Source organism: Prionailurus viverrinus, chromosome A1 (assembly GCF_022837055.1).
Source record: "Prionailurus viverrinus isolate Anna chromosome A1, UM_Priviv_1.0, whole genome shotgun sequence".
NCBI classification, from domain to species: Eukaryota; Metazoa; Chordata; class Mammalia; order Carnivora; family Felidae; genus Prionailurus; species Prionailurus viverrinus.
In genome coordinates this window covers 107371067-107398079 of record NC_062561.1, presented here as the reverse complement: position 1 = coordinate 107398079, position 27013 = coordinate 107371067, and the positions used below count along the sequence as shown (strand labels likewise).

The 27013-nt window shown below is 35.6% G+C and overlaps 1 protein-coding gene across 1 annotated transcript in view; it reads right to left on the bottom strand.

Moving 5' to 3' along the window:
• The window catches only part of ADAMTS19 (ADAM metallopeptidase with thrombospondin type 1 motif 19), a 245646-nt gene that overhangs the window by 164236 nt on the left and 54397 nt on the right, over positions 1 to 27013 (bottom strand). The window contains exons 4-7 of the mRNA XM_047868192.1: positions 25422 to 25594; positions 23696 to 23779; positions 22855 to 23012; positions 6314 to 6357 (exon numbers count right to left, since the gene is read on the bottom strand). Of these exons, the coding sequence (XP_047724148.1) occupies positions 6314 to 6357; positions 22855 to 23012; positions 23696 to 23779; positions 25422 to 25594 (459 nt within the window). The remainder of the gene's footprint in view (positions 1 to 6313; positions 6358 to 22854; positions 23013 to 23695; positions 23780 to 25421; positions 25595 to 27013) is intronic.

Sequence of the window (27013 nt, the reverse complement as noted above, 5' to 3'; positions counted from 1 at the left end):
CTCCTCTTACAATTTTAATGGAAATACATCCTATCAATAGGTCAATTTGAGGGAAATGGCATTGGTACCATCTTTAGTCTTTCATACCATGAGTACAGTTCATTTCTTCATTGAGTTGTGCCTTCATGATTGAATTACAAAAATAGCTCAATAATTTTCTCCATATGTCCTATGTATTTTGTTATTAGATACATTCCAAAGAATTTTTTTTCCATATATTTAATAGAATTTTTGAATTAAATGTTTCACTGCCAATTGCTGCCTTATAAAATGTAATTCGTTACTGAATATGCCTTTGATATCTAACCACCTTACTCTCTTGTTAATTTTAATAACATAATTACATATTCCTTGTTTTTTTTTAAACGCAGACAATCATAACGTCCACTTCATTTCAAGGCCTAAAATTTCTAACGCATTGTTGAATAGAAGCAGTGATAACAAAATCTTCTCCTTGTTTCTGATTTTAAAAGGAATGCTTCCAATGCTTCACTATTTTTGAAAAGATGTTTGTGTATTTTGTATAAATATCTTTAACTGAGTTAATAAAGTTTCTACTTTGTTCTATTTTCCAACAGTTTTTAACATGAATGTGTTCTGAGTTGTAGGAAAGACATTTTCTTTATCCATTGTGATGATCATATGGTTTTTATCTTTAATTGTATTACATAGTTACATTTTAAGATTTTCTTTTAAAATTTTTTTTTCAACGTTTTTTATTTATTTTTGGGACAGAGAGAGACAGAGCATGAATGGGGGAGGGGCAGAGAGAGAGGGAGACACAGAATCGGAAACAGGCTCCAGGCTCCGAGCCATCAGCCCAGAGCCCGACGCGGGGCTCGAACTCACGGACCGCGAGATCGTGACCTGGCTGAAGTCGGACGCTTAACCGACTGCGCCACCCAGGCGCCCCACATTTTAAGATTTTCTAATGTTAAACTACTTCTGCATTTCTGGAATAAATCTCAAATAAAATAACCCTACTTGGTTATTTAAAAATACATTGTGAGATAGTATCTGCTAATATTTGGTTTAGAATTCATTTCCTTCCTAAGTGAGAAAAGCTTATTGTTTTTCTTTCTTACACTGTCTTCTTTAGGATTTGGTAGGAAACTTTTTGGTTTTAATTTACCTTTTTCTATTCTGTAAAATAGTTAGTATAATATTGGAATGGTCTGTTCTTTGTAATGTAGTAGAAATCATCTGTTAAATCCTCAAGGCTCAGTATTATCCTGGAAAGATTTTAAAGAACTGATTAGATTTCTTTCACTGTTCATAGATGATAGACTATTTTTTCATCTACTCTGTCAGCTAGAAATGGTATCTATTCATGTTTCTTAGTATAGCCCTAGTTTGTTGCTCTTTGTATATATTTATATATTCTGATGCAAATTTCTTTTTTTTTTTTTATCTAATCCTAAAATCATTACCAGTTCTTAAAACAGTCTATAAAGATTTGAGAGCACCAAATTTCTGGATTCCTTCTCTATAAGTCATAAGAGGAGGTAATTAGTTATTAGAAAGTGTATTGTTTTTCTAAGGCTGCCGTAATAAATTACCACAAATTTAGTGGCTTAAAAACACTCAAATTTATTATCTTACAATTCTCTGTACTAGAAGTTTGGCCCAGAACTCATCGGCTAACATCAAGGTATCACAAGGCTCTCTGTGCACCTTTGCGGAAGCTCCAGGGGAGAATCCATTTCTGTGTTTTTTCCAGATACTAGAAGCTGGTGATATTTCACTGGGGGCCCCATCCCTCCAACTTCAAAAGCAGTAATGATGAGGTGAAACCTTCACATTACATCTCTCTGGGCCTTTCTTCAGTAATCACATCTCCCCTTGACTCACCTCTTCTGCTTGCCTCTTCAGTCTTTAAGGACCCTTGTGATTACTTTGGGCATACCAAGACAGGCCAGGATAATCTCCCTCCTATTTTAAGTTCCTCTTATTTTAGTTGATGGGCAGCCTTAATTCCATCTGCAACCTTCATTTCCCTATGTAATGGAACCCAACATATTCCCAGGTTCCAGGGACTGGGACATGTATGTCTTTGGGGGCCATTATCCTGCCTGCCACAGAAAGTAACAACCTCACTAGCAATGCCAGAGGATAAAGAATTGCCACTCACATCCTAACTGTACATTATATCTCCCAACATTTAAGGATATCACAGACTTTGCCCAACCTCAGATTTAAAAAACTCTAAGTTATACTGACAACACTTTGAAGAGGTCTCAGGTTACAAATTGAATTTCAATTTCAGGAATGCTAAAAGGTGACACACATATGCTTGAGAGTTGATATTTTGTTGATCAAAACCTTTAATAGAATTTTTTTTCTTCCAGTATCTATATACCTACCTACCAATCTATCACCATCTGCGTGACAAAATCAACAGGAAAAAGTGACTGAGGGGATGGTAAAGCAACTTTTACTTTTTATCCTCTAAACAGCTTTTCAGATATAAGTTTAATAAATAGGTACAACTTATCAAATGAAGCATTTATTTATAAATATCCCACAACACAGATACAGCCCAACACATTTAAGATGTACACATCTTTTGCATCAGCAAATGAGCAAAACATCCGACTGTTTCAAAGTTAAAATGCTGATAAATAAATTCTTTCCAAGTCTATATTTTCCATTTTTAAATATATTCTAATTTATACAATTTTGTTCTATAACTTCATGCAAAGTTCCTTTTCTCACTTTCAGTCTTCTAGTTGCACTGCCCTGTGTTATAGAAACACATCACATCACAGAAGAAAGCTGACTCATTATTCTAAGATCTGAGGCAGAGGCCAGGAGCACCACTTACTAACAGTGGTGCTGGACCAATTTGCAACCCCTCGGCAAGGGAATAAAAGGGTGTGAGAGAAACTAGTGCAGACTGAACGCCAACTAAAAACTAGCTGCCTATGGGGCACCTGGGTGGCTCAGTTGGTTGAGTGTCCAACTCTTGATTTCAGCTTAGATGATGGGATCCCAGGGTCATGGGGACCAAGCCCCCTGTCAGGCTCTTCAATGAGCGTGGAGCCTGCTTGAAATACTCTCTCTTTTTGCCTCTCTCTCTTTCTCTCTCCCTCTGCCCCTCTCCTCCCCTTGCATTCTCTCACTCTCTCAAAAACAAAAAACAAGCTGTCTTTGCAAATGTGACAGTTTCACATTCTTTGAGGTCAACAATATAGCTTCCATTATAAAGGTGAGGAATCCAAACCTTCAATGTGTTAAATAATATGCCCCCATCCCTGTAAGTAATAGAGAGCAGAGGTCTGATTTAAATCTAGGTGCCTGCAAGGCACTTGGGTGGCGCAGTCAGCTAAGCATCTGACTTCGGCTCAGGTCATGATCCTGCAGTTCATGAGTTTGAGCCCGCATCAGGCTCTCTGCCGACGCCTCAGGGCCTGGAGTCTGCTTTGGATTCTGTGTCTCCCTCTCTCTCTGCCCATCCCTGCTCACACTCTGCCTCTCTCTCTCTCAAAAATAAACATTAAATAAAATTTAAATCTTCGTGTCTGATTTCAAAATCCATACTCTATTTTATTTCAGTGTTTCCTTCACCTGTGAAGTAATAATGATAATAAAACTAGAGAATTCAGATTTTGAAGAAATTAAACAAAATAACGTCCACTGAAGTGTTGCTCAACTTACAATGTATAGTGTAAGTCTAACCATTGTTTTTAAAATACAGGTATTTCTCTTCATTTATAACTCAAGTTAATACTATAAATTCAAAGCTTTTAACTGCTGTCTCTTACTATACCTACTGGGAGACTAGGTGAAAATGTCATCTTCAAGTGATCATTCAGGCCCGTATTATCCAAACTAATAGATACAAAATCCATTTTCCTTTCTTCTTCCTCTCTTACAATATTTTCATTCCATAGTACCCAAAGTGAAATGGGCTTCCTTCACATCAGTAATAGATAGAAGAAGCAAGAAGGTATAATTCACTGATCCATAATATTACATACGGAGATTTTTCAATGTGGGTCAATAAACATTTTATTGATAAGCCCTACTATCTTTTTTTGTTGTTACACTAGAGATAGAGAGCTGTTAAGACAACCTGCAAGCTAAAGATGCTTCTTTAACTCTGGGAACAATTCATAAAGGAGTTTTAATGCACCCTCTTAATAACCATGGAAATCATTAATATTGCCCCATATTTTTCTTTCCTTATAAACAAGTATATGAGTATCAGGGAAAATCTATGTCTTATGCCATAAGCTACAGAAGTAAAAAGCTTAAATTGGCTTAAACAATAAAGAAACTTACTGGCTCACACATTTGGAAGCCCAGAGGTTAGACTGGGCCCTAGGTTGAACGATTCAGTGATTCAACAATGTCATCAAGGAGGCCCCAAGAATCTAGGTACTCAGGAATACAGAGAGATCTCAGGAAGGGTATTGGACCTTCCACATCCTATGTATTTAGAACCAGTTTCTACTACGCTCTTAATGGACAGGTTGAATACCAAGGGGGACTGATTACACCACTTCCCTGATGAATCATACACATTTAGTCCAAACACATCAAGATACTTCCTTATTCAAATATGCTTTAAACCAGAAAATAAGTTTCATAGATAATATGTATCATGAATATGCATGATATTTTCAACTAGCAGATTTACCAAGATGCAAAACAGTCATAATAAAAAAGAAATTGCTTTCGGGCACCTGGGTGGCTCAGTTGATTAAGCACTGGACTCTTGATTTGGGCTCAGGTCATGATCTCACGGTTCATGAGATTGAGCCCTGTGTCGGGTTTTGGGCTGACAGTGTGGAGCCTACTTGGGATTCTCTCTCTCTCTCTCTCTCTCTCTCTCTCTCTCTCTCTCTCTCTCTTCTCTCTCTCTGTGTCCCTCTTTGTCCCCTCTCAAAATAAATAAATATTCAAAAAAAAAAAAAAACAAGAAAGAAATTGCTTTGCCTCATGTTAGCATGGCTTCCTTAGTCTGTGTGCAAGTTATAAAGAGGCGGATAGCATGTATAATTATGGGAGATACTGCCCAGCTCTCAGGTGCTTGAATGAGGCCACAAGTTGATCTGCTACATTAAAGAAGGCTTAGGGGCAATATAGTTGTGCAAGTAGAGGTAAAGGTAATTATCTTGATACAGGCTTCGCTGTAATCAAAATCTTCTGTGGTTAGGTTGATTAAAACTATGCATCCAGATACAATTTCTGGAGATTCAAACAAGAGGAGAAGAAAACTGCAGGAAGCAGGAAAATCGTCTCTAAATCATTCAGCTTTTCCTTAGGTGTCTAGCTCTTTTTTATGCTATGGCCTCTTCTATGACAAATAATTTTTTGATTCCATCATTATCTGCCTAACACTATTACAACTATTTTCCACTTACTGTCGCAGATTTAATCATGCGAGGTTGATGAGAACTTATGACGAGTACTTAATGATGGAACTACTTAAACATAATTTTTTAAAATACACGATCCCCTTTATTCTTTTTTCCCTTTTTAAATTGTTCATCTTACAAAGAACATATGACATGTCAAAGATAGTTAAGTTAAATTATGTCCTACTCTACAGAAATAAAGCCCACATTCTATGTCAAAACCAGATTGGACTCTTAACCATACCTTACCAATAATGTCTTAATATATACAGCTACATGACTTAAAACTAATATATATAGCTATATATTTATATATAGTTTTACATAAGGATAAGTAAATTATGTAGATGCATTTATATTACCATACCCATAGCCATTCTCTCAAAATTAAGAACTGTGGTTTCATGGATTCTATTGGCTGTGTAGTTATGTTTTAGGAATTTTAGATGTCAAGGACAAAATATAAAAAATTTACTACTCTCAGTACAGAAAATCCTCATTAGTTGGGCAAATGAGATGGGGTTTCCCTGACACAGTCTGCAAAGAACTTCAAGCATTTATAACTCAAAAAAGATCCACTAGCCTGAAAAAGGTCAATCATATTGACATTAATATATTTTGCCTTGATATAGCAGTAATAATAGAATTTTACTGAATTCTATTCATGTATACATCTTTGTGAAAATAAGAAAAAAGAACTCATGTTATTCTTGAAGCATTGTTTAAAATGTTTCTGCAATATATGGTGTATATATGTCTTTAAGCTGTTTCGTTAATAACTGAAGTGTTGACAAATGATTAAACACAAAGGTTGGAAATACATACCTGTGACATTCTAAAAACACTCCATTAAAACCAACACTCTCAAACAATTTCCTATACTGAGACAAATGATGTGTTAAAGGTCCCCAGAATGCCTCAAAAGTATAAAATTTTTTACATACACTTACCAACTGTATCACATGGTTCATCTTTGTGAACACAGAAATCTTTCCTAGAAAGGAAATAGAAAATGGAAGTAAAATTAGCTTTTCCACAATCGACAGATTATGTGACTCATTTTTAATAATTACATGAACAAATAAACACACATTTTATCTCCAAGAATTTACTAGAACTAAGATTAACTAATTTTAATTCTAACATGAGAATTCTTAAATTTTAATGATGCATTTTTACCTCATATAATCCTGAAATATGCTATCCTATTTCATAAAAAATATCTCAAAAATAAAATTCTATCTTGTTTTGAATTTTACAGGATTTAACTTTTTTATTATAAAAATGTATATGTGATATTGGGACATGGCTGTCCCTCTCTCTCGCAAAAATAAATAAACATTAAAAAAATTTTTAAGGCGTGAGGAAATTAATATTTTTACACAGGTAAGATCTAACCATGAGTAATAGTCTATAATTTGCTATTTGACCACTGTATCTCAAAGAGCATTCCATAAATTATGAGCTTTAGATGCAAAGCGTATGAAAGCACAATTTTATCTACCTTTTACTAGCTATGTGACCTTAGGCAATTTACTGAACCTTCTTGCGCCTCTGTCATCTCATCTAAAAAAGGGGGAGGTATGGGGCGCCTGGGTGGCGCAGTCGGTTAAGCGTCCGACTTCAGCCAGGTCATGATCTCGCGGTCCGTGAGTTCGAGCCCCGTGTCGGGCTCTGGGCTGATGGCTCAGAGCCTGGAGCCTGTTTCCGATTCTGTCTCCCTCTCTCTCTGCCCCTCCCCCGTTCATGCTCTGTCTCTCTCTGTCCCAAAAATAAATAAACGTTGAAAAAAAAATTTAAAAAGGGGGAGGTAATAATGATAGCTATCTACCATGTAGGTTTGTAGTACAGGATAGATGATTTAACACATAAAAACATTTTTTTTTAATGTTTATTTATTTGAGAGAGAGAGAGAGAGAGAGAGAGAGAGAGAGAGAGCATATCAGCAGGAAAGGGGCAGACAGAGAGGGAGACAAAAAATCTGAAGCAGGCTCCAGGCTCTGAGGTCCAAGCTGTCAGCCCAGAGCCCAAGGCAGGGCTCAAACCCATGAACTTGAACTTAAGCCAGATGCTTAACCGACTGAACCACCCAGGCACCCCAACATATATAAGACATTTAAAAGTGAGTTCAGTGAATGGGTTGGATGAGTTAACACACAGAAAACCTTGAAAACAATGCCAATCACCTAGTAAGCTCTCAAAACTTAGTTGTTGACATCTTTGTTGTCTTTTGTTGTTCTTGGTATTTCTGTACTATAAGCAATCTACTGATGAGTGTTTAGTTTCTATAGAATTTTTACTATTACAAACAATATAATAATTAGTCTTTGTGTGTATGGAAGGGAGAAATGTTTTTTTAATTCCTCTGTCATAGCCATCTGAATGCCATCTCTAAATGAAAAATGATTTATAAAAATTAAGTGCAACGCTCCTATCAATTTCACCGACACCTACATTGAAACGATAATGGTTAGTTTTCAATTCACATTTTGCTCAGCCCACCAGCAGCATCTGTAACTTAATATTTATGTGTAGTTTTGTAAATGTACCATGCATATTTAAAATGTAAAGAAATAAGGGGTGCCTGGGTGGCTCAGTCAGTCAAGGGTCCTACTCTTGGTTTCAGCTCAGGTCATGATCTCACACCTCTTGAGTTTGAGCCCCACGACGGACTCTGAGCTAGCAATGTGGACCCTGCTCGGGATTCATTCTTTCTTCCTTCCTTCCTTCCTTCCTTCCTTCCTTCCTTCCTTTCCTTTCTTCCTTTCTTTCTTTCTTCCTTCCTTTCTTCCTTCCTTCCTTTCTTTCTTTCTCTTTCTTTCTTTCTTTCTTTCTTTCTTTCTTTCTTTCTTTCTTTCCTTCCTTCCTTCCTTCTTTCCTTCCTTCTTTCCTTCCTTCCTTTCTTTCCTTCTTTCTTTCTTTCTCTCTCTCTTTCTCTCTTTCTCTCTTTCTCTCTCTCCACCCCTCTCCTGCAATCTCTCTCTCTCTCTTTCTCTTAAAGTAAATAAATAAACATTAAAAAATAAAATGTAAAGAAATAAACAAAAAAAATTCTTAAATACAGAGAACTGGTGGTTTAAAGAGGGGAAGTGGGTGGGAGACGAAATAGGTGAAAGGGAGTAAGAGTACATGTACCATGATGAGCACTGAGTAAGGTATAGGATTGTTGAATCACTAACTTGTACACCTGAAACTAATATAACAATGTGTGTTAACTATCCTGGAATCAAAACTTGAAAAAAATGTTTATTCTCAAATTGTTTGGGGACAAGCTATACATGCCCATTAGATCTAGCTAACAAATTCTGATACATAATGGCTTAAGAGGGGAGCCTGGGTGGCTCAATCAGTTAAGCACCCAACTTCGGCACAGGTCATGATCTCGTGGTCCATGAGTTCGAGCTCTGTGTCCAGCTCTGTGCTGAGAGCTCAGAGCCTGGAGCCTGCTTCGGGTTCTGTGTCTCCCTCTCTTTCTGCCCCACCTCCACTTGCACTCAAAAATGAACATTAAAGAAATAGAATAAAATAAAATGGCTTAAGAAAATGAGAAATTCTGAATTTATTTTTAAATTTGTTCATGAAAAAGAGATGTTAAAATTCCACTGTGGTTATAAATTTCCTTGTGATTCTAATTTTTGCCTTACAATGAAACTAAGTTATCTCTGAACTTTTATAACTTATTTTGATTTAGTTTTTATTATTGAATGGAATTGTAAATGGAATGGAATGGAATGGAATGGAAATCGTACTTATCCTAATATTTTCCCTGTTAAAGTCTATTTTGTCTGATATTAACAAAAATTAATATATTAGTAATACATTAATATTTGCCTGGTATATCTTTTTTCTTTACTTTCAGCTTTCATTTTCTCTAAGTCTCTTATAAACAGCATATGGTTAAAATTATAAAACATGTTTATATAATCTATTTATTTTTTTATTTTTTTTTAACGTTTATTTATTTTTGAGACAGAGAGAGAGCATGAACAGGGGAGGGTCAGAGAAGGAGGGAGACACAGAATCTGAAACAGGCTCCAGGCTCTGAGCTGTCAGCACAGAGCCCGATGCGGGGCTCGAACCCACGGACTGCGAGATCATGACCTGAGCTGAAGTTGGACACTTAACCGACTGAGCCACCCAGGCGCCCCTATATAATCTCTTTATAAGTGAATTTAATACTTTACTATGGATGTATTTGGATTTTTCTCTTATTTGTGAATTCTATGTCCCAAGTTATATCTCTTTTCTCTTGTTTTTCTTTCTTCCTATCTAGTTTTATTTTCCTATATCTTCTGTCTGCCATTGCTTGAAAAGTAACATTAGGTTATGTTCAATATATGGTTACTTTTACTTTTAAAATACATTGTATTAGTTCCCTATTGCTGTTGTAACAAATTCCACAAATATAGTGATTTAAAATAAATGTATTATTTTACAGTTTCAAAGTCCAAAGTCTAGAGTTCACTGGGCTAAAATAAAAGTAGAGGCAAGGGGCGCCTGGGTGGCGCAGTCAGTTAAGCGTCCGACTTCAGCCAGGTCACGATCTCGCGGTCCGTGAGTTCGAGCCCCGCGTCAGGCTCTGGGCTGATGGCTCAGAGCCTGGAGCCTGTTTCCGATTCTGTGTCTCCCTCTCTCTCTGCCCCTCCCCAGTTCATGCTCTGTCTCTCTCTGTCCCAAAAATAAATAAACGTTGAAAAAAAAAAAAAGTAGAGGCAATACTGTGTTCCTTCTGGAATCCCTAGGTGAGATTATGTTTCCTTGCCTTTTCTAGCTTCTACAGACTGCCTGTATTTCTTGACTCACAATTCCCTTCTCTCTTCAAATCTGGCAATGGCATCACTTCATCACTACCATCCTAACATCTCTTTCTCTGACTCTCTTGCCTCCCTCTTTCCCTATAACTTGTGATTGCCCTAGGCTCCCCTAGATAATCCAGGATAATCTCCCAATCTCAAAATCCTTAACATAATCACATCTGCAAAGTCCTGCTGCCATATAAGATAACATAGTCACACGGTCTGTGGATTAGAACACAGACATTATTCTATGTGCCACATTCAATTGAAATTTCTACAGTTAAAAATTATCTTCAGTGTCCTCCTGAAAAAAGGACATCATAATGCTTTTAATTCAACTGTTCCCTTCAATCTTTCATATTATTTTTATCTGATATTATAATTCTATCTCAATTTTTAAAATCACAAGTTAGATTGGCTATACCATTAATGCTTATTTAGATTTGCCCCTGTATTTATCAATTTATTTTCTCAAGAATATCTTGTATCATTACTTTCTAGAGAGCTTGTTATTCTGCAAGTACATTGTTCAGTATCTCCTTCGGTGAGGATCTATGAATAATAAACTGTTCCAGACTTTGTTTCCTGTGTATTTATTCATAATGGAACAGTGTCTAAGTGCAGAATTTTAAGTTAACTTTACAGAATTCAGCACATGAAAAATATTATTTCATTTATTTCTAGTATTCATAAATACAGAATAGAAGTCGGCATGCATTTGGTTTCTGGTTAAATTTTATTGGGATATGATTGGCATATAACATGGTTTTTGGTTAATTTTAGGATTTCTTTATGTCTTTGTAGATGTGCAGTCTCACCTAGATGTTTCAAGGTACTGATTTTGATTTTATTTATCTTCTTTGGTCCTTGGTGTTTTCCAATTTGAAGATCCTATGACACATAAAAATTCTTAGCATTATCTATGTAGGTATTCCTCTCACATTCTCTCTATTATGCTAGAATACCTTTAGGTCTTTAAATGTATTTTTGTTCTTTTCATTCTAATGTCTGTAACTCTCAAGAACTCTTGTGTAATTCCATCTGTTAACCACTCAAGGCAGCCTTCTGGAAACATCCCACAGATATATCATCCAATCCACTAGTACACTCTTCAGCTGCATCTAATCTGCTCTTCAACTCAGATAGTGAGATTTTAAGTATAAGTACCCTTTCTTTTATAGTTGTTTTATTTTCCTCAATTTTCAAATCAACTTTTCCCCCTCAAACAATCTATTCTCACATTTTGATTTTTTTTGGTGTTTTTAATCCTGTGAACAGGTTTTTTTTGTGGTTTTTTTTTTTTTTTAATCCCAGCTTTTTAAATTAGTCTTTACTGGGACTCCTGGCTCTTATCATGAAAGATGCTGTCATTTTGTGTTGTTGTTGTTATTTGTGTTTAATATTTATTCATTTTTGAGAGAGAGACAGACAGACAGAACATGAGCAGGGGAGGGGCAGAGACAGAGGGAGACACAGAATCCAAAGCAGGCTCCAGGCTCTGAGCTGTCAGCACAGAGCCTGACACAGGGCTCAAACTCATGAACCATGAGATCATGACCTGAGCTGAAGTTGAACACTTAACCAACTGAGCCATCCAGGCACCCCATGTCATTTTGTGTTTTGAAATTCTATGGTAAACTAATTTAGTTGCACTCTATTTGCAGTAGCCTTGTGCAGTGTTTTCACTGCACCGTGTTGTGTGCATGTTTTCTACAAGGGTTTCAATGTGGAAATCATATTTGTGGTACCAAATCCCCAGAGGAGCTGGTTTTTTCCTAACTTGTGGTCATGGCTGAGGTGGAATGCTTCTTGTCGACAGCCTGCGCTCTTTTGCTGAGCTTCTACCAGATCATACTTTAGTCAAAGGTGTAGTTATCTAAGGGTTCTGGCCTATATGCAATCATTTCACCTCCACTGCCACACTCGCAAAGCCTCAAAGTATTCTCTTCATCTGGGAGTTAAATCCATGAACCCAGAGGTTTAGGTCCAATAAACTCCTCCCAGGGAAACTATCACTTTACCTCAGAAGCTCTCTTTTGTGTTTTGCTTGTGTGTGTGTGTGTGTGTGTGTGTGTGTGTGTGTGTGGTTTTTTTTTTATGTATTTGTTTTTGCCACAAACTTTAATTTTTTGGCTCATCTGTATGTATAAAAGGATTTTTATTCTATTTTTTCTACAATTCCAAGATGTCTATAATGGGAACATCTCATGATTATCTAGCCATATTATCACATAATTAAAGGAATGGAATATAATTTGTGACCTAACACATAGAAATTAGAATAGAGAAACATATATGTATTGTTAACCTGATTAGATCGTAATGTACATAGAATCAAGCCATATAGACTTATTCTATTATCACACTTTATATCATGCAGTTTCTTTTACCAAACTATGGAAAGACTGTATAACTGCCTCAGTGAGATGTTCACATTGACCTCAACTGATAATAAACTTTTTTTTCAAAGATACCTTTCTACAAGTGGGGAATGTGTGAATTATGAATTATCGTAAACATTAGTAATTGTTACACTATTGCTATTTCCTTTCCATAAGATTGGAGGAAAAAACGGGTATGTGTGGATAGCCATGGATATGAATGAACTACAGAATGATGTAACTTACTATCAACAATTAATCATTATAATTTTTTACTATTCCTCCTGGCAAATATCTGACAGACATGATTTCCATATAGAATCAATCCTTGATTACTAGAATAAAGTAGACAAAGGTAGAGTTGCAATTAAGAAGACAAAACATGGGGCACCTGGGTGGCTCAGTCAGTTGAGTGTTCAACTTCAGCTCAGGTCATGATCTTATGGTCCATGAGTTCGAGCCCCACATTGGGCTCTGTGCTGACAGCTCAGAGCCTGGAGCCTGCTTTGGATTCTGTGTCTCCCTCTCTCTCTGCCCCTCCCCCACTCATGTTTTGTCTCTAACAAAAAATGAATAAATGTTAAAAAAATTTTAAATAAAAGAAGATAAAACATAACCTTAAATAATCTATTTCAACACAAGTCACCTAACTGACTTAATATAAACTTGATATATTTAAGTAATATTCAGGATTTAGGAATATGTTTACCATTCTGCAGTTATGTACAACAAAAATAATAGAGGAATGACTGCCAATCTCATGAATTTCTGCACAAAGAATCACTTGAAGATTTGTTATTCCTGTGGGGCTCTCAGCTAAGAACACTTTTCCAATACTTCACCAGGATTCAAGAAAGGCAGAAACTCAGACCCTCTTGCACCTCATCCTTTCCTTTTCCTTTCCTCGCTAATTAATTCTGCCCTTAAATATTTGGCTTTGGTTTGTTTTAGCAGCCATGTTTTCCTCTGCTCCTGCTTTTAGACTGCCTATCAGAGACATCTTTGCTCTAGAGAGACCTACTCCAGAGACTTCTCATCTGGTTGCAGGGGAGTCAATCATACCCCGAATGCAATAGACACAGTGCAACATTACAGTTGCTACCTACTGATAACTGTATTTCCAAACAACAGGAACAGCACAACATGTTGTCACTAATCTAAAAATGTTAATTTTGTTTCTGAAATAAACTATTATTTTTTATTCTGATAAATCTAAAAACTAGTTAATCCATCCTGGACAACTGAAAGCTGGCTGCTATCACTTGATAGATTAATATTCTCTGTACAAATCATCTTTTCTCTTTTTACATAGAAGATACAATCTTATCAATATTACTTGCACCTGCCTTAACATATGTGTACTTTCCAACCGAATTAATGTTGTGAAGTAGGTCAATTTCTGTTAATTATTAGAAAGTAAATAGCAAAGAAAATTTTACTGAACTAAATAAGCAGATTGTCCATCAGCACTGAGTATCTTAATAGTTTCACTTTGCTTTGTAAAAAAAATTTTTTTAATACATGCCTTAATTAGAAAGGCAACTCTAAGTAAATGAGGGAAGACACACTTAAATTTTATCTTTTCTCCCATTAATCACTTGGACTACCATATGCTAAACTTCTAAATTAAACTAGTGAATAACATCCTTTCAACATTTTCAATATTCAAGATCAAAACTGAAAACTTTAGAAATACAAACAAAACATTCACTGGAACACTTATTCCCAGGGTTATAACTGAACATTTTGAAAATCTAAGTGATTCCTTGACAGCCACTGAGGCAGACCCTAACTATCCCCTAACCCCCAGCATCATTCCCCTGAGAAACCACCTTCAAATGTATCATATTTTCTAGTCACTGGCTTCTAATCACAGAATTTGCCTCCCCACTCTATCCTGACCCAAAGCCACTTTTTTAGAGGATCTAAAGCGAATAAATAATACAGTAAGAAAATATGAATGGCCCTGAATCATCCAAACCTAGTGGTTGACATTTCTAGTTTCCTTCTTCACTGTCTTTCTTAATGTCTAATTTCTCAATTCTTCCTCTGATGCCAAGTACCACATAGAATTTTCTCCATCTACCAAAGAATTCCAGAGAGACACCTCTTTTGGTGCTTAACTTGGGTAAAGTTAGTCTCTGTGGCTCAAAACTAACAACAAATGATGTAGGAAAATATATTTCTTTGGCAGTAGAACACATTCAGATTCTGAATATAATTACTGATAAAGAGGAATGGAAAAGGTTTGCTGACTTTTTTGTTACAAGTATATACTTAGCCCTTTTCTGCATCAGAAGATACAAAAATCAAATTTATCACAGGGATACCATGCCTGGTTGTATAGGGTGTGTATTGCTTAATTCTAGGGATACATTTATGTACACAACAATGTAAAAAGCTCCCTCTACTGTTGTGCGGTGTACAACCTGCACAACTGGAGGCTGCTGGATTCATTAGGTGCCTCTTCGATGCCAAGCAGTGGGTAAAGGGGAAGAATACAAAGTAAAAAAGGCTTTTACTCTGAAGTCAAAGAAGAGGACGACACACAATCATTTCTGTAATGTGATAAGGGCCCCGGGATCAGTGAGGAAGAAGCCTGGGGAATTGTATTAAATAATGGATAGTTCTATTTTGCAGTTGCCTTTGCCAGCAAACAAATGGAGAGAGAAACACCCACAACAGATGATACTGAATAATATGGTAATGCAGAAAATTAAAGAATCACATAAAAGCAAAATCTTCACCTTAGGGCCAAGAATCACAGAGGGTAAAGTATATTCAGATGTAGAGGGAAAGGGATTTTATGTGCTTTTGCTAAATGTACAGTACATCATATCATAATGCAAGAGGCTGCAACAGAACTATTTGATTTACATAATGTGAAACAAGGGACTTCATCTGTAACTAAACAAGACGATAAAACTAAGACAAATGCACTGTTTATTTTCAAGGGCACTTGGAGTCCTTCATACAGCCAATTTCTACTCAGCAAACACATGAATAAAACAAATTATTTTTTTAAAAATGCAAGCTCTTTTCTCCAAAAGCCCTGGAAGGACTTTTCAGTACAATTAAAAAATAAATTGTGAGCAAGATTTAAAAACCTCAGATCAGATTAGAATTCTTAATCTTCAATTCTTCCACTGTCTACTTCTTTTCAAGAAGGCCCAAATAATGTATTCTTAACTTCATAATATTCAAAATTTCAGGGGAGGTGATAGGGGAAATTGATTTGTTTGCTGCCTAGATCAATGGTCACGTGGATTCAAATTCTCTCATCTTTGGCTCATGTTGGCTCAGTGCGCTTGAAGCCTGCATCACAGAGTTTCATAATATGAGTTTATGGAAACGATACTGTTAGACTCTGGCAAGTGGGAAGGCCAATAAATTCTGCTGAAGTTCTGATTTATATTGAAAAAAAATGAAATGTAGCCTTTAATTTCCAAGAATGAAGATGCATTTGAGAATAAGTCTCATTGTCGAGTTTTGTAGTGTCCTGGGATATACCTATAAATGATTCACTCAAAAATTATTCTATGAGTTGTATTAAATTAATATATTTCTGCATTTGTATACTTTATTAAATTTCCTATCTTACTTGCCAATGATGTTAGTTTAAAACTGACTTTCAAAAGTACTGTACATAAACCAAAAACATCTTCATAAATATGAAAGGCAAAGTTATCAGTAATTAAATTGTATTGTAAATTTAAGAGCATTTTCAAGAGAAACTTATGTCTTCTGCATGATTTCAAAGAGAAATGTGAAAATTACGTGGAGAAATCATAGAGTTGACAGCCGGGAGGACATGCTTTGTGTTTTTGTAACTGTGAGCCTACAACCACTGAGTCAGCTTTAAATTATTTATTTCAGTATCATAGAACAATTTAACAAATATATTACTGCAGATAGGTTTGAATTTATAAAAACATTGTTTAGTTGAAACCAAAATTAATAGCTATCTAAAACGCCTTCCTACTACTCTGTTCACATAACATAACACTGCTTAATAATCTAAGGGGAGAATATTGTGGAAGTTGGTCAGTCAACTTGTCCCATGTGGATGGAATCCACCATGGAATGCACAGAGATTTGAATTTTTATTTTATCTTTCACAACTTCCACATGAAGCTAAAGATCTGATCACCTTCATGTTTACACTAAGGGATACTTAGTGTAAAAGGGATACTTCTACCTCAATTACTCACACCTTTCATTTAGACTTTACTAATCATATGGTGCTAGGTCACTTAGAAATAACATTCCCTCTAGTGCACTGATTTTCATTGTTATGGCACTGATAAGAAGTGATATGGAGAAACAGGAATCCTCCAAATAAATCTTAGCCCCACGGGGAGGTAAAGGTAGCATTACTTGTCAGTATCTATTAATATTTTATGTGTCTATATACTTTGATAGTTTTTTTTCCTATTTTCAATCACCAATTTTGCTATTTCTGTTTTATTTCTTTTTTTATTCCTGTTGTGATTTAAAAAAAAAATCTACTCAGTCCTATTCTAAGTGCTACCTATAATAGTACCAAAAAGCGAAGACAACATTTCTACTAAAGGGATGAAAGGTGTACAAATATTTTTTTGCCCCATAAAACATGAAGTGGCTCAGCAAAACCATAGCAAATTTCACCCCACAAAAAAAGGCTTTTCTTTGGGTCTGGAGCAGAAATTCTGTTTAGACAGTGGTTTTTACAGAATTTTCAGCTAATGAAATCTGTCATCCTTCTCACAGTTGTTAGGTGTTTGAAATACTACTTCTGAGTCTAAAGAGGATGATACTCATAATTTGATTACTAATTCATATTTTTCCCATTAAAATGTAATATATTTCTTACAGAAATTTGAAAAATACAAGAATAAAGTTAAAACATTAGCCTACAATCCCACTATCTAGGAGTAGTACTTACAGTTAACATTTTAAAGTATATTTCTCCATTTTTATTTCCATTTATTTGCATAACTAAATTCACTGTATACAACTAATATGTATAAATATATGTGTAGTACTGGGATCATACTCCCTATGCAAGTTTTGTCTCACCCCACCAATAGTGTGACAATTTCATTCCTCATTTCCAATTTCATTTTTCTCTTCAAAACACTGAAAAAGGAATTTGTGTGCTATATTTTATTCTAATATTATAAATTCTTAAAAGCCACATTCTTAACTAACCATTGTTCATCATTGCCTCCCTTGTCACTAACTTTCCCGAGCAATGTAAGAGAAGACAAAATAAAAGCACTCCAGCGTATCTTCAGCACTAACAGAGGGTTCTTAAATGTGTCTAAGATAATGTGGGATGAAATTATTATTTTTTTAATGTTTATTTATTTTTGAAAGTAAGAGACAGAGCACGAGCGGGGAAGAGGCAGAGAGGGAGAGGGAGACACAGAATCCGAAGCAGGCTCCAGGCTGTGAGCTGTCAGCACAGAGCCCAATGTGGGATTCGAACTCATAAACTGCGAGATCATGACCCGACCCAAAGTCAGATGTTCAACCGACTGAGCCACCCAGGCGCCCCTAACATGGGATGAAATTATAATTCTAATTTTTTTTTTGAGTGTAGTTGACACCCAATGTTACAAAATTATAATTTCCTAAATAAGGAAGATGACTTTCCTAAATAAGGAAGATGTCAGCCCTAAATAAGGGCTGACAAAACTATAAATGCAAAAACAATGACAATATAATAGTACCACAAATGGTATTTCTGATAGTAGGTCTGCCACATGAATACAAGCTTACACAGGATCTTACACAACTATTTGTTCGGAATAAAATTATTGAACCTTCACTGTAGGCCCGATGTTATACAAGATGTCTTATATTCTCTACCCTTTACTACTATCCTCATTAATGATGAAACTCAAAGAGGTCATTTAGGCAATTGAAGATCACCAGCTAGCACTGGACAAATACAGGTCATTTCTATTTGATCATCCCTCTTACTGAGTTTTGAAGTTTGAAGTTTTGTATGTTATATACTATATATGCATATACACACACATATTTCAAATACAAATAGTTTGGTAGACAGATGTATTGCCACTATTTTCTCCAATCTGGGGATTGCCTTTCCATTTTCATATCAATGTATTTTGCACATGAGATGATTTAAATTTTGAAGAAGTCCAAACGATTATTTTCAAGAACTTTTGATTAGTGCTTTTCTTATATTCTATCCAAGAAATCATTACCCTCCCTATAGTCATACAGGTCTTCTGTTTTTTGACTAAGAGTTTGACAGCTGTAGCTATATCACGTAGCTTTCTATGCTCCATTATGAATTAACATCACACAAGGTGTAAAGCAGGGTTGAAATTCATTTTTTTCACATGGATATCCAGATGTTGTAGAGCCATTTCATTAATAGACTATCTTCCCATCACTCAGTAATACTGGTGGGTTTTTGAGAGTCAGTTGACCATATATATATGGGTATATTTCGAGATTCTTTATTCTGTTTCATTCATCTATCCTGCGAAGTTTCTGCCAAAATCCCATTGTTTTGATTACCAAATCTTTATAATAAGTTTTGAAATCAGATAATTTAAGCCCAACCCGTTTGTCCTTCTTTTACAAAATTGTTTTGATTCTTCTATGTCCTTTATTTTTCCAAATACATGTTGGAATCAGCTTGCCAATTTCTACAAAAAAAGCTGGCACCGACTTTCATTGAGATTATAGTGACTCTCACTCAATGTGGGTAAGATGAAAATCTCAGTAATAGTCTTCCAACAAACAAAAACCTTTATTTAGATATTTAATTTCTCTCAGCTCTCTCAGTGCTTTGTAGATATCAGTTTAGAGGTTTTACACATATTTTTTAAAATTATTCTTATATTTTTTATGGTTTTGGAAGTTACTATAACATTATTCCAATTGTACATTTTCATCATACATAAATAAAATTGTTTTTTAAGTTTATTTATTTATTTTGAGAGAGAGAGAGAGAGAGAGAGAGAGAGAGAGTGTGTGTGTGTGTGTGTGTGTGTGTGTGTGTGAGAGAGAGAGTGGGGGAGAGGCAGAGAGAGGGAGACAGAATCCCAAGCAGGCTCCCAGCTGTCAGTGCAGAGCCCAATGTGGGGCTCAATCCGCTGAATCATGAGATCATGACCTGAGCCGAAATCAAGAGTCAGATGCTCAACAGACTGAGCTACTTCAGTGCCCCTAAATAAAATTTTTATAAATTGACTTTATATTCTATGTGCTTAAAAAATCCAATTATAACTTCTGGCTATTTTTCTGCTATATTTCTTACAATTTTTTTCGAACTGAGGTATATTATCTGTGAAGAGAAATATTTTTTTTATTTTTTTCTTTCCAATATTTAGAACTTTTGTTTCTTGGGGCACCTGGGTAACTCAGTTGGTTAAGCATTCAACTTTGGCTCAGATCAAGATCTTGCATTTCATAGGTTTGAGCCCTGCATCGAGCTGACAGCACAGAGCCTGGATTCTGTGTCTCCCCCTCTCTCTGTTCCTCTCTGTCTCTCTCTCTCTCTCTCTCTCACACACACACACACACAATCTCTCTCTCTCTTTCAAAAATAAACATTAAAAAAAAAAGAACTGTTTTTTTCTTTTTCCCACCTTACTAAACTGGCTATGATCTTGAGTACAAAACTGAATAGAAGTGGTAAGCATTGATATCTTTGCCTTGCTTCCAATTCTAATGGAAAATATTCGGTTTTCAACATTAAGTGTGTTGTTAACTGTAGATTTTTGTGTATATGTGCATAGATACCCTTTGATAGATTAAGAAAGCACTTTTAAGAATTCATTAAGAATTTTTGTTGATAGGGTTCCCCCTAGCCCCATACATTAGAGATACCATTTTTATTGTTTTTTATATTCATTTTTTTCCGACAGGAAGTCAATCATCAATGTTAACATTGTTTCCCCTGTGAAATGCAACTCTTTAGACAATTCAAAACTCATTTTTTGTATCTTTGACTTTTACTCATTTTCCTATGATATATGTAGATATCTAAAGGGTTTTATTTCCTGGGGTGCCTGGGTGGCTCAGTTGGTTAAGCAATTGACTTCAGCTCAGGTCATGATCTTGCAGTTTGTGAGCTCGAGCCCCACGTTGGGTTCTATCCTGATGGCTCAGAGCCTGGAGCCTATTTCAGATTCTGTGTTTCCCCCTCTCTCTACCCCTCCCCTGCTCACACTCTGTGTCTGTCTCTCAATAATACATAAATGTTTAAAAAAATTTTTAATAATAATAATAAAGGGTTTTTTCCCATCAATGTGGGAAACAATTTTGCCATTGTAGGTCCAAATAATTTTTCTTACCTATTCTCATTCTTCTTCTGAGATTCCAATTACAACTACATTAATCAGTAAATCCAACATCTGAACTATCTCAGGGTCAGTTTCTATTGACTATTTTTCCTTCACCATGGGTCACATTTTCATGTTTCTTTGCTTGACTAGTTTTTATTATGTTTCAGACAATGTAGATATGTTACAGAGATTCAGGATTCTTTTATCTTCCTCTGAAGAGAACTGATTCTTGTTTTAGGAGCCAGTTTAATTACTGGCTCGTCACTCTGAATGTGGGAGGTTTGAGTTTATTCCTTGGTAGGGAGGATCTATCTAATGCTCAAGATAATTCCCAAGCTTTTGTAAACCTCCACAGTCTATCTCCCATAAATACCTTACAGGTGCTTGGTTTCAGGCTTTGTTAGGGCAGGTCAGGAGTAGACATTTCTCTGGATCAAAGTCCCTACTAGGAAGGCTCAGCTTTTCTGTTTTTTCAGCTAAATACCAGGAGTAATGACAAGGTACTAATAAGGTCGCTCCACTCTCAAGGCCTGAATCTACTCAATTCCTAGCGTCCTTTAACAATCTCAACTCCATAGCTGTAGCACTCTGATGCTTTTGGAAAGTTTCTATCTATGGATATTCAGACCAGTCTTGCAAAGTTCTCCAAGATGATCTGCACAAAAGCTTCTTGGCATCATTCTCTGCATAGGATCCTCATCCACAGTACCCTCAGCAGGACCACTGGGCTCTCCCTAGATTCCAGCTTGCTATACCAGTCAAAAAACTGTTCCCAGGCAATAATCTGGATTGACTATGGGGCTCCCTTAATAAATTTTCCTTCTTTCAAAGTTGCAGTCTTGCACTGCTCATCCTCCAGTGACTTAAAAGCATTTGTCTCATAAATATTCTTCAGTTTTATGGCTATTTACTGTAAAAGTCCAATCGCAGGTACACCTACACAGTTGGAAGTGGAAGTCCAATTGTGTTCTTACAATAGATTTTTTTCACCTTCGTGAATTATGCAGAACTAGAAGAGTTTTGTATAATTCAGCAATAAGATGCTATCATGAATTCAACAGACCTGTTACAGAAAATCATATTCAGATGTTAGTGTGTATTCTGTGATGGGAAAGGTCAACATTGCTGATGCTAAAATAAAAATGCTAGTGAATAATGAATTACTATTCATTTTTAATAGCTTTAAACAAAAAATTTACGAATAATTACTAACACAGAGTGCCCATAAAGAGCATATTGTTGCTCACTGTTTCATCTTTTTATATTTGCCTTTAATGCTGCATGACAAATGTTTGTTAGGAGTACATTCACAGTGGAGCCAAGAATTAATCAGCTAGAGATTTAATTGAAACTTTTTTCTCAGGTGGTACCAGAAAGTTTATCAATTACTGAGTTTAATATATTGGGTGCTTTATCTCCACGGTGATGACTGAAAAACATACAATATAGGCTTTTTGTGAAGTGCCACCAAAATTCACCATAGTGTTCACTTCCCATCATCAATGGCTATGTCTTCATTTCAAAAATTGAGGGTAAAGTATTTTTTTAATTTTATTTATTTTCTTAAATTTTTTAATGTTTACTCATTTTTCAGAGAGAAAGAGAGTGTGAGTGGGAGAGTGGCAGAGAGACAGGGAGACACAGAATCCAAAGCAGGCTCCAGGCTCTGAGCTGTCAGCACAGAGCCCGATGCGGGGCTTGAACTCATGAACCGTGAGGTCATGACCTGAACTGACGTTGGACGCTTAACCGACGGAGCCATCCAGGCACCCTGAGGGTAAAATATTTTTTAAATTAACTAGCCAAAAGTTTTGTCACTATGCCATCCAAAATGTGCCTATTCAGAAATCAGTTATTATGAATTGAGGGAGATGACTAAAATCATTATGCCAAAGTTTTTTGGAACACAAAATCTGGAATAAAAGCATTCTCTGAAGGAATTAATCCGATTAACAGCACAGCCATCGAATTAGGAATGCCATTTAATTGGCTTTGGAAAATTTACCTTGTTATAAGTATAGCTGCATCCACTGAAGTCATGTCCTCTCCCCAGCTTGTAGACATCTCTAAATGTATATCATTCTTTTTGCCAAATTCTTCATGCTGCCACTTGCAAAAACTCTCTAGCATTTTCTCTCCATGGTGCCCAATATATAGGTCTGCCTACAAGAGAAGAGATTTCACTTCAAGGCAAATTATTTTCAGATATACAAAAAACTAAAAAATGACGAGACTTCCTGAATTACTAAAGCGGACCACTGACCATAACAACAGTAATTAGAACCTGGAAGACATTCAGAAATAATTTAGCCTCAGCTGAAAATCGTGCAACTTTGGGAGGGTACAATAACTACAAAATCTGTTCAATGTTACTCTGAAAAAGGAGAGAGGTGTTGTAAGAATGTGGAACTTTCTGGCTTAAATAACTTAATTTTATTTCTACAATTTAAGAACAAAGTTTTCTCAAAGTTCTAGTTAAGTAGCATACTAAAATGATGCCACAGAGTATTCTCTGAAATGAATTACAGATAAGAAAACGTTTCAAAAGCACATGTTTAAATAAGAAAATAAAACTCTCATTAAAAATCACTTTTAAAAATTACATCTTGGAAAGTTAAGGTTTGTTGTCAGGATCCTTGGAAACTAAGAACATTCCATTTTTAGAATAAAACTGAGGTATTAACCAAAACTAAAGGCCAGTTTTATGTATAGTCTAAGTGACTTAGTGGATATTTCTGGATTTTTAAGTCAATAAAAAGCACACTCCTAACATTCACTTTACTTAAAAGCATCTGAACACAACTTCTCACCCAATTAATTGAACAAAAAACTCAAGACTTTCTTACTGGAGTTTCATGGAGCAGAATAAGCTTTATCACACGAAGATTGACCTGCACACCAAGACTCTTGTGTTGGAAAAGGTTAAAAACCTAAAAACAAATAAAAATAAAAATCCTAAAATAAAACTTGAAATCATACTTATTTTTCTTAAAGTCCAGATATGGGAAAAGTCTCAATTTAGTTGAGAAATCTTATATTTAAAACCACTTAAATAATTTTAAAATTAGCCGAATAAGCAAGAATAACATAGCTAATTCATTTTAAATACCAAGACATTTAGACCCAGCCTTCTGAGAAACTCACTGCAGTCTTGATTGTCTATGCCACTTCAATGGGATATAGAGGGAAGGCTGGGCTTTTTAAAATACTGAAGACAAGCATTTTAGTAACTAAACCCTAGAATGTTTCTTAAGACCACAAAATGCCAGTGTCCTCCTTTTTTCTGAGAAACAGTCCTGAAAACTGAGCCTGCTTTATGCCACCTCCCGATTCATTCCTTGGAGTAGTTTTCTCTCTCTCTAAGCTAGCTGCCAAATAGGAAAAGGGTTTTCAAAGCTCTTCTCTTCAATGTTACCCAGGAAGACAAGCTTGCAGGCCACTGTTGATTAATGGTTTCAGATCCTCATTATAACTGTTTTTCCCAAACTATGGTGTGTGCAGCAGGGCTGGAAAGCAAGGTGAATTTTTATGTGGTACTTCATTTTTTGTAGAATTTAATATTTATTTAACTTGTAATAGAAAACAGAAAGCTGACACATCAAACCCATACTTTTGGAGATAGAACTACTTAGAAGAAACTAAAGCTGGTAGGCTGTATTAGCCTACCCTGTAACAGACTGCTGGTGGAATGTTCTGGAGGTAGCTGAACATGGTAAGAAATGACTGAAGTGTGGGCAAATGTGTTCCCTGCTCAAATAAGCCAAATAGTAAAAATGAGCAAAAACAGTAAAAATAGAATTTTACAAAACATAATATATTTATCCCCGAATCAGTGGTTCTTACCCTGCCTTATATGGTAACTGGAATCATAAATGGGCATTTGCCTTTGGCATCTATTGATGTTCATTCTCCCCTAAGAACGGCTCTTCACTCCGACCTTTTAATTCTGCCTTGCAGAAAGTTTAACCAAAGGGTATATAATTAAGTCAAAGGATTCATTTGGTGGTAAACATCTGTATGATACTAGGTACAAACTAGATTTCTGCAGTTCAGAAACTGTTAACTGAAGTTAGCTACGTGTGATCCACCTGCTTAAAAAATTTAGCTATTTGATATTAGATCTTACTCATAAACTAGTATTATATCTGACATCAAATTTTACATACCTATCAGTGGATTACCAACCTCCATTTTTGTTCCACCACATAATGTCTAATACTTTGGGTGGGGCCATGCATACAAAAAAATACATAACATTTCTAATTTCAGCAAATGGCCTTTTATAAAAGAGAATGAAAAGAAGGTCATGAAAGAATAGACAAAAGAATAACAGAGAAAGAGTTTGCCACATTGAAATCAACAATAAGGATGGTTTCTTTTACTAGAAGATGTGAATTATTACTTTTGATATTTCTTTTAAGATATCTGGTATACCCAAAGCATTTTTTTACTGATGTCAATAAAAGAAAGGAATAGTAATGAATTAATTTTTAAAGAATGTCATTATACTCACACATTTCTTCCTTAGAGTTTTCTTGAAAAAATTCCAAGCGCACTTTAAAGTTTGCCTACCATATTTAAGATGGTTAGAATGAATCTCCTGGCTGCATCTGCTCCATGATAGGAAACCATTGCTGGGTCTGCAACCACTACAGTCTCTATGTTGTATTCTTGAGGTAATTTGTATGAATATCGTTTCCCTCTTCCACTTTCTGTTATTTTTTTAGATCTAGGTCTTCCTTTGTCTGCAATAGAGAAATGGATTTTCCAATGTGACTCCATATTGGCAAAGTGAATACAAAATTTCCGTTTCTTCAATAATTTTTTCAAAATGTTTACTTAAGGGGCTCCTGGGTGGCTCAGTTGGTTAAGTGTTTGACTCTTGATTTCGGCTCAGGTCATGATCTCACAGTTTGTGAGATCAAGCTCTACATAGGTTTCTTTGCTGACAGCGTGAGGCCTGCTTGGGATTCTCTGTCTCCCTCTCTCTCTGCCCCTTCCCCATTCACTCTCTCTATCTCTCTCTTTCAAAAATAAATAAACATTTTAAAAAAATGTTTATTTAATGCCAAGATATGTTGATAATATAATGGTAAGCAAGACCAAATAAGTTCCCTGAATACATGGAAGCTAAAAGGGCATCTGGTTTTGGAGTGTGGCTTTGGAATCAAATAGACTAGATAGACATGTATCACTTACTGGCTCTGCTACTTGGGAAACTAACATCAGTCAGTTAGCCTTGATTTCCTCATCTGAACAATAACAACATCTACTTTCTAGTGTTGATGTCCTATAATAAGGTTGCATTAGTAAAATTCTTAGCACAGAGTCCGTATAAATAAAATAATCCAATAAAAAAAATCACTATTTTCTTTTTGAAACCAGTGACAAAACAAAGGTCTACTTGAAGAGAGTGCCTGAAGTGACTACCTCACACATCCTCATTTCAGGCAGTGGCCCTTAATTACTAAAACATTATGCATGGGTTACAAAAGACTCAGTTCTGCCTTCCATCAGGATCACATAGGGAAATAAAGATTTCTTCAAACAAGGCCAAATAAAAGTAGTAACCACAAATAAATGTATTTATACATTTAACTACATAAAAATGTAAAATGTTTATTAAAACATGCCACGATCAGAATGAAAAGCATGCCACCAAGTGGGAGAAGATATTTACAATACTTTTCCATAATGAACAAATTAAAAGCTACTCTAAATTAGTAACAGATAACCCAAATGAAAAATTGGCAAAAGACTTGACCAGCCATTTTTCACACAAAGAAAGACATCCAAATGGCTAATTAGCATATGAGAAGGTGCTCAGTCTCATTACTCTTCAGGGAAATGCAAATTTAAATCACAATTAATTAAATTAACTAAACTCTCTAGAATGGCTAAAATAAAGAGATGATTATATTAAGTGTTGTCAAGAGTGTGGAGACAACTGAAAGTCCCCTGCACAAACATACTGGGAGTTTAAATTAGGATAAACACTGAAAAATGAGCAAGCGGTAGCCACTAAAGTTTAACATTTGCATACCCAGTGATCGGTGATCTGAAAGACACACTTATCAGAAATGCATATAAATCACATGTAAAAATTATTCACAGTAATACTGTTCTTAATTTGAATAACCACAAATAGTGTAATGGATAAAAAA